General features: G+C 50.8%; 1 protein-coding gene across 1 annotated transcript in view; it reads right to left on the reverse strand.

Moving 5' to 3' along the window:
• The window catches only part of MYOM3 (myomesin 3), a 55,266-nt gene extending 35,507 nt beyond the window's left edge, over window positions 1–19,759 (reverse strand). The window contains exons 1-9 of the mRNA XM_049878265.1: window positions 19,599–19,759; window positions 19,166–19,246; window positions 18,301–18,460; window positions 17,422–17,579; window positions 12,678–12,773; window positions 9,431–9,519; window positions 3,266–3,310; window positions 2,632–2,772; window positions 511–672 (exon numbers count right to left, since the gene is read on the reverse strand). Of these exons, the coding sequence (XP_049734222.1) occupies window positions 511–672; window positions 2,632–2,772; window positions 3,266–3,310; window positions 9,431–9,519; window positions 12,678–12,773; window positions 17,422–17,579; window positions 18,301–18,460; window positions 19,166–19,246; window positions 19,599–19,759 (1,093 nt within the window). The remainder of the gene's footprint in view (window positions 1–510; window positions 673–2,631; window positions 2,773–3,265; window positions 3,311–9,430; window positions 9,520–12,677; window positions 12,774–17,421; window positions 17,580–18,300; window positions 18,461–19,165; window positions 19,247–19,598) is intronic.

The raw sequence follows: 19,759 nt of genomic DNA on the forward strand, positions 1-19,759 counted from the left end.
TTTACTGGTTAATCCACCCCTAGATAGCACTATTTTTTTTTTTTTTATTAGACCCACTCAACACCATGCACCTAAATGACTGGCATAATTAATCTCTGGGTCCCATAGCAACCCCCCATTTTTTAGAAGAGGAAATTGAGTCTCATAGAGGTAAAGTGACTTGTCCAAAGTCACCCAACAAGGGAAGTGACAAAGCCAGGGTTTCAACTCAGATCAGGTTCAAAGACCAGGAGGCAGAGCTCTACCAGTGACCAGAATCCTGTCCCAGGTACACGCTCAGCCCGCCTTCCCAGACCCCAAGTTCGAGGTTCTCGGCTCTGCACTTTTGGAGGTCATAGGACGTCACAGAGATTCTTAGAGAGAATCTAACCTAACACCTCTGTTTTATAGCGGGAAACTGAGATCCAAAGAGAGCAGGGGACTAGTCAAGGTCACACAGCAATCAGTCAAGGGCAGATCCCTGGTCTCTGGGCTCCCAACCAGCCATCCTGCCTCCCCAGCCCTCCTCACCTCTCACAAACACATAGGCACTCTGCTCCTGGGCCCCAAAGGGCGAGGGCACCCGGACCGTGTAGAGGCCCTCGTCCTCCTTGTAGGCGCAGGACACCTTCACGGATGCCTGGCGGTCTGCGAAGAGGATCTGCCGGCGCCCAGAGGACCTCAGTAGGCTCCCTGTGGAGAGAAAGGTGCTCAGTTTGAGTTTGCAGGGTTCCTGGCTTCACCTGGAAACCTGGAGACATTCTGGGGGTCTGGAGGCCTGGCTAGACAGGGGGTGGGGCTGGGGTGGCCATACCTGGAGGCTCCACTAGGCTTGAGGGTTGGGGTGGGGGTGGTGACCTCCAGGGCTTTGCTGAGGTGGCAGCTGAATGCTCCTCTGCTGAAACCTTAGGGGGTGGGGCAGGGCCCAGTGAGGGGTTTGGGGCTCAGTGAGGGGGTGGGGGCTTGGTGAGGTGGTGGGGGCTCAGTAAGGGGGTGGGGCTCAGTGAAGGGGGTGGGGGCTCAATGAAGGGGGTGCAGGCTCAATGAGGGGGTGGGGGCTCAGTGAGGAGGTGGGGTTCAGTAAGGGGGTGGGAGCTCAATAAAGGGGGTGGGGGCACAATGGGGGGGTGGGGGCTCAGTGAGGAGGTGGGGACTCAAAGAAGGGGATGGGGGATCAATGAGGGAGGTGAGGGGTCAGTGAGGGGGTGGGGGCTCAGTGAGGGGGTGGGGATTTTGCGAGGAGGTGGGGACTCAATGACGGGAGTAGGGGATCAAGGAGGGAGGTGAGGGCTCAGAGAGGGGGTGGGAGCTCAATAAAAGGGGTGGGGGCACAAAGAGGGGGGTGGGGGGTCAGTGAGGAGGTGGGGGCTCAACGAAGGGGATGGGGAATCAATGAGGGAGGTGAGGGCTCAGTAGGGGGTGAGGGCTCAATAAAGGGGGTGGAGGCTCAGTGAGGAGGTGGGAGCTCAAGGAAGCGGATGGAGTATCAATGAGAGAGGTGAGGGGTCAGTGAGGGGTGGGGGCTCAGTGAGGGGTGGGGGCTCACTGAGCATAGTGAGGGCTCAGTGAGAGGGTAAGAGTTCACTAAGGAGGTGAGGGCTCAGTGAAGGGAGTGGAGGCTCTAGTGGGTGGAGGTTGGGAGCTTAATAAAGGAGTGAGGGCTCGTGATGGGGTCCAAAGCTTAGTGAGAGGGATGAGGGCTTAGTAAAGAAAGGTACTCTGGGGCCTAAGGAGTAGGCCTTGCCCTGAAGCCACCCTGTTGGGCTATCCTTCTCTTTGCCCACATGAAGTCCCTGTCCTCCTGTCAGCAGCCCCTATTCTAGAAGATCTACAGATTTCAGAAAGCATCTCAGCTTGTCACTGCAGCTATTCTCAGGACTCCTATGGCTTTCCTCCTCTCTCAGCCCAGCAGGTGCAGCCTCCTCAGGCTCAAAGCTGGGGCGTGGGGGGCCCTGTACACCTTGTCCTTTGGCTGCAGGCCTGGTCACAGATGCAGGGCCACCTCCTCCTGCCCTAGCTGACCCGCTTCCTCCAGGCCTTGCCCATGACACCCCCAGAGGCCTCCTAGCCCCTGAGGCTGTGATTACTATCCCTCACCACATCCAGACTCTAAAAGACCCTATATGCCTGTCACAACCTGCCCTGAGCACCCTGGGTGCTGCACTGCTTTTGGTCTTTGCCTCTGTTCTCATTGCTTCCAGTGCTGTTGGGTTGTGGTGAGGATCGGACAGATGCTGCATGAGCAGGGCAAGCAATGCCCGACCACGGCAGGCCCTGGGAGCTGTAGCTCCAACCCGGCTTCATCTCTCCTCCCCATGGAGAGTCCCTGGAGGGCAGAGCTGTGTCTCCTTCATGTACCCACCCCCACACCCATCCCGGCACTCCATAGTGCTGGGTGACCATTTGTAGGGTTACTTGACCTGACCTCCACCTAGCTGTGCTCCTGCTTTCTTCTGCCTCTTTAGCACCCATGACACAGTTTGTCTTTAGTTTGGGGGAGGGGCATAGCTGGGTCTCCCTCCACTGGGGGGTCCCAGGACTGGAGATGGAGTCAGGGCTCTAGTCACTCTCTGGCTTCCAGCCTCTCTGGCTCTGATCTGGCTGTAGAGGGAGGTGAGGCTGAAGGCTGGGGCCAGCACTGGGGGTCCTCACCGTCTCGGAACCACTGGATGTTCTGTTCGGCATCCAACACACCATCCGAAAATAAGCAGGACAGGGAGAAGGGTTCCTTCTCACGGGCAAAGACAGGCTTCAGCACTGATGTGAACTCCACTTTGGGGCCAAACATGGATCCTGGGATGAGAACAGGAATTTGGGGCAAAAGCCTTTGGAGACTGTCAGCCCAGAGCAGACACCGGGCCTGGGGTGTAGATGGGAGAAAGGACCCTCCTGGGGCGTTCCAAATCCTCTGAGTTCACAGTTCCCAAAATGGGCTTGACAAGGAGAAGAAGGACCTGGTCCTGTGGGTGGTGTGGGGGAAGGGACTTATCCAGGTGGGAGCCTGGATAAGCCAAGACAGCGAACATCCAAAGGCCATCCCATCATGTCCCTTGTCAGTTGGGCCATAGATTCACCTTTCCAACTCAGTTTTTGCTCAGCAGCTGGCGTGCCTGGGGACCTCCATAAACCAGTTTGCTAGTATTAATAGCTGATAGGCCAACCCCAAGTGGACATCCTTAGTGGGCCATGGATGGCTGTATTCTGAAAAGGGCCTGTGGAGAGGTGTGAACGAGGAGTCCCAGACACACCCTCCCCCCAAGTATTCCCTCCCTTAAAGACTCCTTACTTTTATAGATCTCCGAATCGAAGCCAGCATCCTTCCCCAGGTACGCTGAAAACCCAAAGCAAATGGAGTTGGAGAAGGTTCAGACCCCACACTCCTACTAGATTTTGGAGACATAGACTTTGGTCGCGGCTTTGAGTCCTGGTCTACTGGGGGCTCGTGTTTGACTTCGGGAATGTTCCTTCACCTCTCTGTGCCTCAGTTCCTTCATCAGTAAAATGGGGGCAGTAATTCCTCCCTGATGGTGGTAGGGTTATGAGTAAATGAGTTCACATGAATAAAGTTTTTGGCAAGAGCCTGACACATAGTAGGTGTGTGGTAAATGGTGGTTTCCTTCCTTTGCCCAAGCTTACTGCCAACATCACACACTATCTACATAGAGGTCAAGCCTGGAGACACCTGGGTTTCTGGTGGGACCAGGGAGAGGTGGCAGGGGTGGAAGCAGTGTTCAGTGAACCCCCAGAGGCTGACAGGTGAAACCCAAGGCAATATTGACACAGACCACCAAGGAATAGCAAGAACAGCTACTGCTCACAGGGTGCTTACCATATGCCTCATAGTAACTCATGTGACCCTCACCACAGCCCTGTCTGTCAGTACAACTGTTATCTTGCATACAGAGGAGGAAGCTGAGGCATGATCACCAGCTAACACCTCAGCAGCTTGATTCTAGGACATGATGCTGCCTCCCTGGAAAAGACCTTTGTGAGTGAGGCCCAGAGAGGTACAGAAGCTGCCCAAGGTCACACAGAGCATCAGTGGAGGACTCAGGATTAGAACCCAGGAGGACTCAGGATTAGAACCTAGGGCTTCTGCCTCCCAGCCCGGCACCTTCCGCTGGGACCACCACAGTTGCTATGGACATGAAAGCGGGGAGTGGGGGGTGGTGAGCGGGTACTCTCAGCAGGAGGTTGGCTGAAGTCTAGGGGCCGAGAAGATGCCAGGGTTGCAGGCATTGATGGCGGGAGGGACGGGGATCTAGGTGGAGTGATGGGAAGGATAGGGAGTCAGAGGGAAGCAGGGCAGATGCCTGACCTTTGGCTTGGCTCTGGGCTCAGTCTATGGAACAGCTCAAATTTCCACACTGACAGACTGTCCTGGCCAAGCTGCCTCCCAAGTTATTTGGGGCACAGGGCAGGGGATGGAAAGGACGGTGAAGGACAGTTTAACAAGGTCTGACAAGAGGCAGGGAGGGTGGGCAGGACAGCTGCCTGGGGAGACCAGTGTGTGTGTGAATGCTCACCAAAGGGTGTAGCAGTCACCCTTTGGGTGAATTCTTTGGGGGTTTCTCCTCTCTGTGCCTAGGGGTAGGATCTGTCCTCTCCCAGTTAAGGGCAAGGTACATTGTTCTTCTGGGTTTGGAGGTGCTATCTGGTTGCGGCCTGCTGGGAAGTGTTCCACTCTGGTTGTGAAGAGAGGGAGGGATTATTCTTTCATAAGAGCCACCACCACTTCTCTGTCAGTCTGTCGTACTGTGGTGGCTTGCGTGTTGCTGTGATACTGGAAGCTATGCCACTGGTGTTTCAAATACCAGCAGGGTCACCCTTGGTGGGCAAGTTTCAGTGGAGCTTCCAGACTAAGACAGACTAGGACGGAGGACATGGCGATCTACTTCTAAAATAATTGGCCACTGAAACCTTAGGATAGTAGCGGAACATTGTCTGATATAGTGCTAGAAGATGAGCCCCTCAGGTTGGAAGGCACTCAAAACACAGCTGGGGAAGAGCTGCCTCCTCAAAGTATAGTCAACCTTAATGATGTGGATGGAGTAAAGCTTTCAGGACCTTCATTTGCTGATGTGGAACTACTCAAAATGAGAAGAAACGGCTGCAAACATCCGTTAAAAATCAGAATGTGGAATGTATGAAATATGAATCTAGGAAAATTCAAAATCATCAAAAATGAAATAGAACACATAAAGATGGATACCCTAGGCATTAGTGAGCTGAAATGGACTGGTACTGGCCATTTTCAATTAGGCAGTCATATGGTCTACTATGCTGGAAATGACAAATTGAAGAGGAATGGTGCCACATTCATCCTCAAAAAGACATTTCCAGATCTATCATGAAGTACAACACTCCCATGATAGGTAATATCCATATGCCTCTAAAGAAGTACTAGTTAGCACGACTATTAATCAACCACTGTCATGGATTGAATTGTATCCCCCCAAAAATATGTGTCAACTTGGTTAGGCCATGATTCCCAGGATTGTGTGGTTGTCCTCCATTGTAATTCTATGTTAAGAGGATTAGGGTCGGATTGTAACACCACCCTTACTCAGGTCACCTCCCTGATCCAGTGTAAAGGGAGTTTCCCTGGGGTGTGGCCTTCACTACCTTTTATCTCTCAAGAGATAAAAGGACAGGGAAGCAAGCAGAGAGTTGGGGACCTCATATCACCAAGAAAGCAGCACCACGAGCAGAGTGCGTTCTTTGGACACCAGGTCCCTGTGCCCCAGAAGCCACTTGACCAGGGGAAGATTGAGGACAAGGACCTTCCTCCAGAGCCGACAGAGAGAGAAAGCCTTCCCCTGAAGCTGACACCCTGAATTTGAACTTGTAACCTACTAGAGTGTGAGAAAGCAAATATCTCTTTGTTAAAGCCATCTACTTGTGGTATTTCTGTTATGGCAGCACTAGATGACTAAGACAACCACCAATGCCAAAAATGAAGAAATCGAAGATTTTTTACCAAATTCTGCAGTCTGAAATTGATCAAACATGAAATCAAAATGCATGGATAATTACTGGTGATTGGAACGCAAAAGTTGGAAATAAAGAAAAAAGGATCTGTAGTTGGATCTGTAGGCCTTGGTGATAGAAATGATGCCAGAGATTGCATGATAGAATTTTGCAAGACCAATGACCTATTCATTGGAAATACCTTTTTTCAACAACATAAATGGAAACTATACACGTAGACCTCGCTGGACGGAATACACGGGAATCAAATCGACTACATCTTTGGAAAGAGACGATGGAGAAGCTCAATATCATCAGTCAGAACAAGGCCAGGGGCCAGCTATGGAACAGACCGTCAATTGCTCACATGCAAGTTCAAGCTAAAAGCTGAAGAAAAAGCAAGTTCATGAGAGCCAAAGTACAACGTTGAGTACATACCACCTGAATTAGAGACCATCTGAAGAATAGATTTGATGCATTGAACACTAACGACCGCAGGCCAGACAAGTTGTGGGATGACATCAAGGACATCATACATGAAGAAAGCAAAAGGTCATTTAAAAGACAGGAAAGAAAGAAAAGACCAAAATGGATGTCAGAAGAGACTCTGAAACTTTTTCTTGAATGTACAGTAGCTAAAGCGAACGGAACAGATGATCACGTAAAAGAGCTGAACAAAAGATTTCAAAGGACAGCTAGAGAAGACAGAGTAAAGTATTTCATTATAAAGTGTTATAATGAAATGCTCAAAGACTAGGAGTTAGAAACCCAAAAGGGAAGAACACACTCTGCATTTCTCAAGCTGAAAGAACTGAAGAAAAAATTCAAGCCTTGAGTTGCAATATTGAAGGATTCTATGAGTAAAATACTAAATGATGCAGGAAGCATCAAAAGAAGATGGAAGGAATATACAGTCACTGTACCAAAAAGAATTGATCAACATTCAGTCATTTCATGAGGTAGCATATGATCAAGAACCAATGGAACTGAAGGAAGAAATCCAAGCTGCACTGAAGGTATTGGCAAAAAACAAGGCTCCAGGAATTGACGGAAAACAAATGGAGATGTTTCAACAAATGAATGCAATGCTGGATGAACTCACTCATCTATGCCAAGAAATTTAGAAGACAGCTACCTGGCCAACCGACTGGAAGATCTCCGTATTTGTGTTCATTCCAAAGAGAAGTGATTCAACAGAATGTGGAAATTTTCAAGCAATATCGTTAATATCACACACAAGTAAAATTTTGCTGAATATTATTCAAAAGGGGTTGCAGCAGTACATTAACAGGAAACTGCTAGAAACTCAAGCCAGAGTCAGATGAGGACATGGAAGGAGGGATATCATTGCTGATGTCAGATGGATCTTGGCTGAAAGCAGAGAATACCAGAAAGATGTTTACCTGTGTTATATTGACTATGCAAAGGCATTCGACTGTGTGGATCATAACAAATTATGGATAATATTTTGAAGAATGGGATTTCCAGAACACTTAATTGTGCTCATGAGGAACCTGTACACAGATCAGGAAGCAGTTGTTCTGGCAGAAAAAAGGGATACTGAGTGGCTTAAAGTCAGGAAAGCTGTGCATCAGGGTTGTATCCTTTCACCATACCTATTCAATCTGTATGCTGAGCAAATAATCCGAGAAGCTGGACTATAAGAACAACGTGGCATTAGGATTGGAGGAAGAAATTAACAGCCTGCAAATATGCAGATGACACAACTTTGCTTCCTGAAACGGAAGAGGACTTGAAGCACTTACTGATGAAGATCAAAGACTACAGCCTTTAGTATGGATCACATTTCAACATAGAGAAAACAAAAATCCCCACAACTGGACCAATAAGGAACATCATGATAAAAGGAGAAAAGATCGAAGTTTCAAGGATTTCATTTTCCTTGGATCCACAATCAATTCCCAGGCAAGCAGCAGTCAAGAAATCAGTGACATAGTGCACTGAGCAAATCTGCTGCAAAAGGCCTCTTTAAAGTGTTCAAAAGCAAAGGCGTCACTTTGAGGACTAAGGTGCGCTTGATTCAAGCCGTAGTATCTTCAGCCGCCTCATCTGCACACAAAAGCTGGCCAATGAATAAGGAAGACCGAAGAAGAATTGTGCCTTTGAATTATGGTGTTGGCGAAGAGTATTGAATATACCATGGACTGCCAGAAGAATGAACAAGTCTGTGTGGAAGAAGTACAGCCAGAGTGGTGCTCAGAATTGAGGATGGTGAGACTTCATCTCATGTACTTTGGACATGTTACTGGGAGGAATCAGTCCCTGGAGAAGGGCATCATACTTGGTAAAGTAGAGAGAGGGTCAGCCAAAAAGAGGAAGACCCTCAATGAGATGAATTGACACAGTGGCTGCAACAACGGGCTTGAACATCGCAGTTGTGGTGATGGCACAGGACTGGGCAGTGTTTCGTTCTGTTGTACACAGTGTTGCTGTGAGTCAGAAGGGACTTAACAGCCCCTAACAACAACAAGAGCCTACCATATGCTAGCTTTATCTATATCATCTCATTTAATCACCATGAGTGACTGAGATGTAGGGTGCTCCTTTTACAGATGAAGAAATGGAGGCTCTGAGGGTGAAATGGCGTGCCCAGGATCCCACAGCTAGTCAGAATTTGGGTTTGTCTCACTCCTGAGCTTCTCCCCTGCTTTGTGTTCTTATTTCAGATGCCCATAATGTAATAGACCCGAGAACCTAAATGAGACAGTGCGGATGGAGTGGGGAGTTGGTAGGGCTTGTTTTTTGTCCCTAAAGACCCCCTCAGAAGGGCTGGCAGGGCCAGACCACTCTCCAGAGGCTATGAGCTGCACCTGGGCACAGCCTCCACCTGATGTTAAGAGCAGGGGACAGGCAAGTAGGGTCACCTTGAACAGTGGTGTAGGTTGTGCACTGCGCAAACGTGTCCACCGATAGGGCAAGTGGGGTCTGGTATCCAGTCTGTTTTCCACTTGCCAAGCCTTGCACCCTGGCATGTGGCCTATATCTGCTTGGAGGGAAGGACCTCTTTTTCTAACTATCCACCCAGTCCACACAACATTGCAATCCGTGCTAATGGTCACCCTGCAGACAGAGGGGAGTGCAAGTCTCAGTCTTACCCTCCTGCTAGCTTGGGATGAAATAAGATGGTATATTATCAGGAGAACTCAGACAATGTCAGTTCCCTTTTCCTCTCCTCTTGATGCCAGCCCACAGGGGCAGATAATCCTATCTCATCCATGCCTTCCACCGTCAGCCCACAAAGCTGGCGCTGGCTGGCCACCCAGTCTGAGGGAGGAGACTTGCACGCTTACTCCAAAGGCCCCAGGGAAGTGAGTCTCCACGGCCTCCCTGGTCACCCTACCTCAGTCCAAACACCCCTTGGTGCCGAGGGCCCTTCCTAGAGTCAGATAGCAGACCCATGGCCTCATCTGCTCATCCTGGGTTTGCTCTGGCCTGGCCTGGCAGGAACGGAAAGACTTACTGCGGACGAGGACTTTGGCAAAGGAGGAGGCTCGGCCATAGGCGTTTTTCACTATCACAGTGTAGGTGCCTGAGTCCTCAATGGTGCATCTGAAAATGAGAGAGAGGGAAGTTCCTCCTGAGACTGTTGGGCTCCATGGGAAACTCCAGTCCCTATCTGGGAGTGGAAAAGGCTGGGATTAACAGCAAGGCCTAATGGTGCAAAGGGGGACCTTGGGTTCTAGTTCAGGCCCCATCTCTGAATGCTGTGTCTTTGGGCTGGCCACTACACCTCTTTATGGCTCAGCTTCCTCCTCTGAAAAACTGGGGACATTACATCAGCCTAAACCACCTCAGGCAGAAATGCTTTGAAAATATGATGTACCACATTGCATTGCTATTATTGACTCTGAAGGATCAGAGAGGTTAAGTGACTTGCTCAGAGTCACACAGCAACTGGAGTTCAACCATGCCTCAAGGTGATGAGCATTCTCCCAGGCATTGCCCCCTGTCCTATCAACACCTCCAAATCAGAATCCTGGAGCAAGAGCAGAGTGGGGGATGGACTTGTCCAAGGAACACTGCCAATCTGTGGCAGAACTGGGCCAGGTATCCACGTGTCCTTGCTCTCAGGCCTGGGTCTTACCACCAGCCAGGCCAACCCTGTCATGTTCCCAGTCAAGGAGGGCTGGTTCCACCCCAAGGGCACCATGGCACATGGGATGGCAGAAAACTTCCAGATACCCTATCCCAGGTGACCATGAGAGTAGGTGGTGGATGTGGTACACCTGACCCCGTCGGCAAACAGAGAGGCCCCTTTATGCTTCTCATTTCCCCCTGGTCACTCTGGGTAGGAATTGCTCTTGTTTTGTTTGCTTGCTTTTATTTTACTGATGTAAAATACATACTACATAAAATTTGCCATTTTTACCATTTTCAAGTCTACAAGCCAGTGACATTAATCGCTTTCACAATGCTGTGAACCATCACCACGATTTGTTTCCAAAATGTCTTCATCACCCCAAATAGAAACTCTGTAGCCATTAAGCAATAACTTCTCATTCCTCCTTTTCCTCCCAGCCCAACTAACCACTAACCTCCTTCTTGTCTAACATAGATAATTCATATAAACGGCATCATACAATATTTGTCCTTTTGTATCTGACTTATTTCACTGAGCATATTTTTGAAGTTCATCCATGTGGTAACTTCAGAACTTCATGCCTTTTTACAGCAGATTAATACCCCATTGTACGTATAGACCGCATTAGCTTATCCATCCATCTCTTGATGGACATTTGGATTATTTCCACCGTTTGGCTCTGATAATAATAATAATTGCCAAGTGTATTGCTGTGATGAACCACCACTCGTCTGTCAGTTTGTTGTACTGTGGTGGCTTGTGTGTTGCTGTGATGCTGGAAGCTATGACACCGGGATTTCTCACACCAGCAGGGTCACCCATGGTGGACAGGTTTCAGTGGAGCTTCCAGACTAAATCAGACTAGAAAGAAGGACCTCGTGATCTACTTCTAAAAAAAATTGGCCAGTGAAGACCTTATGAATAGCAGTGGAACATTGTCTGGTAGAATGCCAGATGAGCCCGTCAGGTTGACGGTCTCAAACACAGTGGCCATTGTGAAGATGTCACACCTCTGGGCAGACTTGTGTGTTTCATGCTGTCGTACGTAAGGTCACTATGAGTCAGAACCGACTTCACGGCACCTAATGACAATGACAACGAACACTGGCGTATCACTTTGTTTTCAGAGCCAGTTCCCCCTGCTCCTTGAGGCCTTCCTCACTATGTAGCTCATGGGACACCTCCCTATTAAGCCCCAAAGGGTCAGATATTTACGTCCATGCATGACCATTTTCCTTCTGGAGGGTAGGATCCACATCTTGTCCATCTTTGGGTCTCTGAAGACGAATGTGGTTGAGATGGAGGGTTTGGTGTATTGAAAAGAACCCAGATGGAGAGCACAGGGCTCAAACCCAGGGCCTACCCTGTACTAGCTCTGTAAGTCCCTTAACTTTTGAAGCCTCTGTTTGCTTACCTGTAACAAGGGGATAACAATACTTCCGTGGAAGTACAGTGGTTAGGATTATTGATAATACACAGAAAGCACCTAGCACAGGACTTGGCACCTGTTAGGAAGTCAGCATGCGGCCGCTCGTATTAATAACGCATCCTTTAGGGAGTGTTGTGCTTTTTATTCTCATATGGCTTCCTTCCACACACCCTGCCCCTGCCTTTAAAACCATGTTTAAGACTCACCATCTCCTGAAAGGCCTATCTAACAAACTCTCCAAGTCCTTGGGTTGCGCAAATGGTTAACATGCTTAGCTGCTAACTGAAGATTGGAAGTTTGAGTCCACCCAGAGGCATCTTGGAAGAAAGGCCTGGTGATCTACTTTGGAAAAATTGGCCATTGAAAACTCTATGGAACACAGTTCTACTCTGACACACAGAGAGTCACAGAAAGTCACCATGAGAAGGGGTCGTCACGAGTCAGAGTTGACTCAGTGAAAATTTTTTTTTTTTTTAACAAACTCCCTTGGTGAGGTCTGTGGGTGGCACAAATGGTTTGCACTTGACTACTAACCTAAAGGTTGGTGGTTAAACCCAACCACAGCGCCATGGAAGAAAAGCCTGGTAATCTGCTTCCTTAAAGATTACAGCCAAGAAAATCCTATGGGATGCAGTTCCACACTGTAACACATTGGGTTGCGGTGAGTTGGAACCGACTTGTTGGCAATGGGTTTGAGTTTTCGTTTCCACAGTGATGCCCCCTCCATCTGCTTCTCATTGTGTGTGTACACACGTGTGTGCATGCACATGCGTGTGCCTGTGTGTGCACACACGTGTGTGACTGTGTGTGCACACATGTGTGACTGTGAGTATGTACGCGCTCATGTGTCCTCTCCCCCAGCAAGGAGCTGTCTCCACATTCCTCACTCAGCGCTCAGTCCTTGCTGCTAGCCTCTGAGTCCGTAGTTCTCATTGTATATTTCAAGGCACCAGAATCACATGGGGAAAGCAGTGTTAAATGCCCATTCCTGGGCCCACTGCAGACCTACTTAATCTGAGTCTTGGCATGTGGGTCTATTTCAGGAATTGGTATTTTAACAAGCACCCCAGATAATTTTGAAAGTGAGGTAAACTCAGGAAACGCTGCTCCAAGGATGGGGTTGGGATCCTGCTCTGGCCCTGGTCGGGGTGGGGAGGGTCTGGGGGTCATGAGTCTCATTGGGGATCACAGTCTCACCTCCTAATCTCCAGGGTCAGCAGTCCATAGTTGTTCTTGATTCGGTATTTTCCGGCAGGAAAGAGGCGGGGATCAATTCGTACCTCGTTTTTGTACCTGTGGAGGCAAAGAGGTCTGTGGCAGCAGTCAGGGCGGAGGTTCCTCTCAGACCTGGATTCTAACCTCACCGTTGTGCTGCTTACTAGCCTATGTGACCGCTCTGAACCTCAGTTGCCTCTCCTGTAAAATGGGAGTAATAACAGCACCGACCTCACAGGGTTGCTGTGGGGATTAAATGGGATCAGGTATATGTAAAGCCTTTCCCTGGTGCCCTGCACACTGCAGATGTTCAAGGGTTCATTCCCCATTTAGGGGGCGGAGAAGAGGCGGCCCATAATTAGGAGTACCCCCCACGGCGGGGACACTCCCAGGAGTACTCCAGGGATCAGGCCCCAGCTTTTCCCTTCTCACTGGGGATGGCTGCCAGAGAAGGTACCCACATCCCTACCTCCCTTGCAGATCCCTCAAGACAGCAGTTCTTTGTCTTGGCTCTCATTAGAATTGCCTTAAAAAAAAAAAAAAACAAACCCAGTGCTGTCCAGTCGATTCCGACTCATAGTGACCCTACAGGACAGAGTAGAACTGCCTCATAGAGTTTCCAAGGAGCGCCTGGTGGATTCGAACTGCCGGCTCTTTGGTTAGCAGCTATAGCACTTAACCACTATGCCACCAGGGTTTCCAGAATCACCTTAGGAGCCTTTAAAACTCTCCAAGTTCAGGCTGCATCACAGACCAATTCAATCAGTATCTCTGGGGTGGAACCCAGGTATTAGAATTTTTTAAAACTCCCCAGGTGGCTCTCAAGAGTGGTCAAGCGGGTCAGTCTGTCCTGCTGTACCCTGGGTACCCCCTTTTGTTTTCTGCAAACTTTGGGGTCTCCTCCCTGCCATGTGGACTGGGAAGTGAGATGGCCTTGCCTCTTTCCCCAGGCCATTAGGCCAGGGTGGGGGTTCTGGAAGATCAAGGAGTTAGGAGGGCTGGATTCTTGACACAGCTTGCTGTGTGACCTTGGGCAAGTCCGTCTCCCTCTCTGGGCCTCTGTGTGGGTGAGGGCTTGAATGGGCGCCTCTCTCTCTGCCCAGTGGTGTGGTTGAGATTGAAGAGGAGGCCTCAGCCCTCAGATAGAGGGCACACCAGTCTCAGTGGTCTGCCTTCCTTAGACCTAGCTCCGCGCAAGCCCTGTTTGTCTCCATGGCAACCAAACAGAGCCACACCCATGGCCCTCCGCACAACCCCCAAGCCGCACTCTCTTTGAAAAGGAGCCCAACTAAATCCCCCATGGGGAGGGTGATGCCTAATCTGGATGTCCAATCTGTCCAGCTCCCCCAAGCCTGGGAGCTGAGGTCAGGTCCCCCAAGCCACACCTGTCAGGAACATTCCAGACACCTCAGCCTGGCCAGCCTCTGCCCTTCACAGAGAAAGCACCAGCTGCAGCTCTGGGCACAGCCCAGGCAGCTAGAGGCCTCAATGCTATCCTGGCCTTTCCCTGGGTCTCAGTGTCCTGACTATTCAGTCAGGCCCTTGAAGCGCCTGCCGTGTGGGTGATCCTAAGTGGAGGCCGATAATAAAATAAGATAAAATGGGACAACCCAGGTGAGGAGCCCGGCCCAGTGCCTGGCTCTGAGGAGGCCCTCATAAATGTGTGCTATTTTTATTATTTATCTAAATCTTTTTCTCTCTCATATATTTTGCTGTTAGATTTTACTTATTAAGGATGCTTGGCCTAAGAGATTGATTCTAACTGGCATCAGTTAGAATCATTTCTGTGGCGTGAACATGGCCAGACTAATCAAAACCAGTTGCTGTCGAGTCGATTCTGGCTCATGAAGACCCCACGTGTGTCAGATTAGAACTGTGCTCATGGAGTTTTCAATGGCTGATATTTTGGAAGTAGATTGCCAGGCCTTTCTTCTGAGGCACCTCCGGGCAGACTTGAAACTCCAACTTTTTGGTTTACAGAGAGTGCATGAACTGTTTGCATCACCCAGGAACTCTGTGGCCAGACTGGGCTGTGCTTAATTTGCCCTGTCATTGGCCAGAGACCTAGAAGCCTGGGCTACCAGGTTTCTAATACCTCATTCCTCAGCAATTTCCCCTGAGTCCTCCCTGGGCCCTGGGAATGCTGTGGAAGCCTCACCTCATCCCTTGCCCCTGAAGGTAAAGTGGGCCTTGGAGTTCCCCATAGCTCTCCATTGTCTCCAGGGTTCCTTGGCTTGGCATTCAAGGCCTCCTCATCTGGCCCCAGCCCATCCTTCCAGTGGATTTCCCTTCTCTGCTCCTGCCTTTCTCTTGTTGTGTCCCAACCCCCCACCCCTGGCACTCTTCAGGGGGTTTGGTGTTGTCCAAGTTGCCACCTTTCTCAGAGACACTGATTCAAGATCCCTCAGCTCAGTGTTATGAGTCCTCTGGGTACCTGCTAAGTGCTTCTGCATTTGCCTCAGCCTCTCTCATTAAAAAGACTTGGGGCAGGCTGTGTGTTTGAGCCCTCTCAGTGGCGTGTATTCAGGAAGTGCTCGATAATTGCTGAGTGAATGGACTCTCCTGGCCAGCCCAGTGAGCCCAGGTCTTCCTCCTGACCCAGGGCTGAGTTTCTACCAGGGCCTGGCTGGAACCTCCAGAGGCTAACGCAGGGACGAAGTGTGGCCTCGCCTGAGGCGATTGACAGTGGAAAACCAGATTCCAAAGCCAGGAACACCAGGGGCCACCTGAGTCCCTCCGACAGGAGATGGGCCTGGCCTTGGCTTCTGCCACTTGTGAGAAGTGTTTAGCTTTCTGTTGTGGCAACCTTGTTGGCAAGGGTGAAAACAAGACCCTCTCCCAGAGGCTTTCACAGAATGCTTTACACTTGGATACAGAGCCAGGGAAGGGCCGGGCATGGTGCCCGGCCAGGAAAGCTGAGGCAATGGCCCTCACTTAGCCCAGGCTGGGCATCAGGGGCAATCCTCCTACTGAGCACCAGTGTGCAGGCAGGGACTGAGTCCCAGTACCTAGCACCACACTTGGCACACTCAGGCAATGACTTAACTTCCTCAAAATGCCGCTTCCTTGGTTGCTCCCAGCCTAAGTGCTTTCTATTTCTCTGACTTCAGAGCATATTGTGTGCATTAAGGAAAACACGATTGTAATGATTACTTTCCTACTCTCTAGGCCAATACGAAGCATTATCGACTGGAGTCTGGAGACCCGAATTCGAACCCTGGCTCACACTGGCAGTGTGACCTTAGACGAGTCACACTTGATGTCCTCTCCTGTGAAATGGGGTAAGAGTCCCTACGTCATGAGTGGCCTTGAGGCTCATATGCGAGAGTGGTAGAAAAGTGCTGGGTCAATTGTAACTTGGGTTCAAGTGCAAGATAATGCTTTTCCTTTATGTTCTAAGTTATTTGTGTGTTTGTCTTCTCTCTATTATTAGACCATGGTCTGTTCATCCCTCAAGATTTGGCTTATATGCCACCTCCTCTGAGAAGCCTTCCTTGATCTTTCAGCCCGAGGCAGCCACTTCCTCCTCTTTACCCTCACTCCTTCATCTCAGGTATCACCCATGAATGTAATTTTCTCTGTATCTATGTTTCTCCTCTGGGCTGAGAATTCCTTGAGAGTGAGATTGTATTTGGTTCATTTCTGTGCCCCAGTGCCCAGTTCAGGGCCTGAGACAGTTGCATGCTTGGTGAGTATTTATTGAAACCCCTTCCTAACCTGCCAAGGAGCCCTGGTGGTGCAACGGCTAAGCGCTTTGCTGCTAACTGAAAGGTCGGTGGTTTGAACCCACCAGTGGCTCTGTGGGGGAAAAGACCCTATGGGGGCAGTTCTATTCTGTCATACAGGGTCACTGTGAGCCGGAATCTACTCAACGGCACCTAACAACAACAACCACTTCACCTGCCAAGGTGCCTGGCGATGGGCCTTAGACCTAGGGGATCAGTTATATGAATGCACACCTCCTTCTGCCACCCCGTCACATCAGTTCAGGAGACCCTGCTGCCTTCCTCTTCTGTCCACGAGCAGGGCCTAACCTCTGTGGCTCTGCTTTCAGTATAACGAAAGGAATGGTGTCTCTTGGTTTCCCAGCCCTTTTCAAGTTCTGAAGGCATCCATGTTGCTGTGGCCCTAAATCCTTACCACATATAAGCTGGACAGAAGGCTTAACCCATTTTACAGAGCAGGAAACTGAGGCAGGCCCAGAGAGGTTAAGAGACATGGCTGAGCCCATACACTGGGTTAGTAGAGAGAGCTAGGTATGGAACACAGGGCTCCCACCCTAGCCCAGAACTTCTTCTCACTGTAGGACCCCTGCCTTCCTGGCCTACTTTCCTGTTCCCCTATCTCTGTCCTGTCTCCCGTCACCCTCCAACCCCAGAGACATCCAGCTCAGAGCAGCTGCCTCCTATTGCCACCAGAATCGTATTTTTGTAAGCGCTGGCTCCCCAGTGGCCCAGTGTTGCAGCCCCAGGCGGCTGAGAGGTGGCTAAGAATAACCCCGGCCTGAGCCTCCCCAGCAGCTGCTGCTCTATTTGGGGAGTAGGCTGAGCTGGTGGATGGGCAGGCTTGGGGTCTGAGGGTTTGCAGTTTTCTAAGCCATCAAGAACTCCTGGGGGAGGAACGAGGCTCCCAGAAGGGAGGTGTTGGGCTGTAAGGAACACCCCGGAGGTAGAGCCCAGAGCCTGCAGGCAGGGCTAGGACCCCTCCCTCCTGCATTAGCACTTACCAGGTGACTTGGGGTGGAGGGGAGGCCTTGACAGTGCAGGTTAGCAGGACTGTGGTGTGTTCCCAGACTGCATGGGAGCGCAGAGGGATCCAGAACCAGGGCCCCCGGCCGGAACACAGCTCTCTTAGCTCCTTGGCCTCCCGGATCTTCTCCTCTGTCTGGAGGTACGAGGTGGTCTGTGATTCCTGTGAGCCAGGGGACCACCTCTCCCCTATCTTTGCTGTCACCTTGCCCCCTGGAGCTCCCTTTACCACTAGCTGAGAGACGGTGTGGTACAGTGGGCAGGACATGGGCTTTGGAACCTGCTGGGGTCAAGGCCTAACTCTGCCACTTGCTAGCTGTGGGACCAGAGCAGGTAGCCTAATATCTCTGTGCCTCAGTTTTCTTATCTGTAAGATGGAATGATGCCAATAGCCCCTACTCCTCTGTGGGGTAGTAGGGAGGGTTAAACATGTTAACATGTGAAAAACATTCAAAACATGCCTGGTCCTAAAAAGCCCCATGTGAATATTAACTATTGCTCTCCTGCCCTGGGGAGGGGGTATGGAGAGTGGCTTCAGACCCTTGACATTTGTTAGGAATAGCATTTCCTGAGGGTCTTTCGTGTCCTAGGCATTGGGAAAGGCACTTTACAAATGCAACCTCATTGAATTTCCACCTTAACACAGAGTTGGTACAACCATGCCTATTTCACAGATGAGAGAACTGAGGCTTGGGTAGGCTAAGTCGCTTGCCCAAGGTCACAAGGCTAGAGGTGGTGGCACTGGCGTTCGATCTCCGGTCAAATTCTTTCCTGGACACCCAGCTGCCTTTTAAGAAGGGGGTAGGGAAGAGGAGAGAGAATAGAGCCAGCATGGGGGCCACAGCCTATCCCCTCACCCGCCGCCTCAGAGTCTTCCTGTCACGTCTCTGGCGCAGCAGCCTGTGGGTCTGTAGGAAGGCAATCTCCGTCTTCTCCCAGTCATTGCCGAAGCCAACCCGCTTCTGCCCACGCTCCTCTAGCTCCACGGTGGAGGACTGGTGCCTCAGATGGGCCTCCCTGTGGGTGACAGAGGCCATCAGGGCCTGGATGGAATCCGAGGGGCCGGGGGGGACATCCTGCTAGCTCCATCCCCATGCCCAGCATTGTCAGCTTCTTGAGGACAAGAGCAACTTTGAATCCTCTCTTGCCCCCAAAACACCCAGAAAGAGCCTTGCATGCAGTAGGTGCTTAATAAACACTTGATAATTGTTACCGTTTGCAAAGGTCTTTCACAAGCCTTTGTTGTCTTATTTTCCCTACGACCAAGTGGACAGGCATTACTGTCCCCATTTTACAGGGCAGAGGATTGAGGCTCCATGACATGCTTGAAGCCATACAGGACCAGAACAGGCCTCCTAATCCGGGGTGCTGCCCAAAGCCAGGTGCTTTGACCTTCAGAGGTCTTGGGACTGGATTACTTGCCCTTCCTTCCCCTCCTTTCTAGTCCCCTCCCTCACATGTGATATGCCTTGGTGAACTGGGAGGCCCCACCAGCTCCCTTTGGGCATAGTGCCTCACCACTGCCTGTGGGCCCACCCAAAGGGTGGTATGGTGGGCTTTGCTGTCAGCTCTGGGCTTGAATTCCTCTAGCCCCTTATTCTAGATGTATAACTTTGGGCAGGTGATTTAAGCTCAGTGTGAATGCCTAGCAGGGAGGCAGGGGACTGGATAGAATGGCCCCTTTCCCAGCCCAGGGCTCTCTGGAAAGGTCACCTGACTTACCAAGATGACTCTGAGGAGGCTGTCAGAACCAGGGCTGCTGCGAGGGCGTAGTCTGCCGCGCTGAACTGATACTCTTCCTCACTGCTCCCAGGAAAAGAGGAGGAAACGGCCCCTCAGGACTGGCTGGGGATCTGGTGGGGCTCCTGAGGTTGGGGCAGCATCTATACACTTCAGCCTTGGGGTGCTAGCAGGCAGGCTGTGTCACCCACATCATATTTGAGTCTCCAGAAGACAGGGTCATACCTCCCTTCTAACTGGGTTTCCAGGACAGGGCAGTGCCCCACCCCCCCAGGACTGGGGTCTCCAGAGGACAGGCCTGTGCCTTCTCCCTCAGACTGAAGTCTCCAGAGGACAGGGTTGAGTGTCAGTTTCAGATTAGGGGCCCTGGGGGGAGGGCAGAGCTGGAGCGGGGTCCCTGCCCTCACACTCCCACCTGGTATGGAAGGTCTGCTTCCGCATTGAGGAACCTATGTGCAGGCTCCGCTGCCTCTCCTCCTTCTGCTCCTCCTCCTGGAAGTGCTCCCGCCTGTGAACCGCCATGGTCTGGGGGGGCTGGGGCTCCCCCACACTTCCAGGGTTGTGGGGCAGAGTCAT

Source organism: Elephas maximus, chromosome 3 (genome assembly GCF_024166365.1).
Source record: "Elephas maximus indicus isolate mEleMax1 chromosome 3, mEleMax1 primary haplotype, whole genome shotgun sequence".
Lineage (NCBI taxonomy): Eukaryota > Metazoa > Chordata > Mammalia > Proboscidea > Elephantidae > Elephas > Elephas maximus.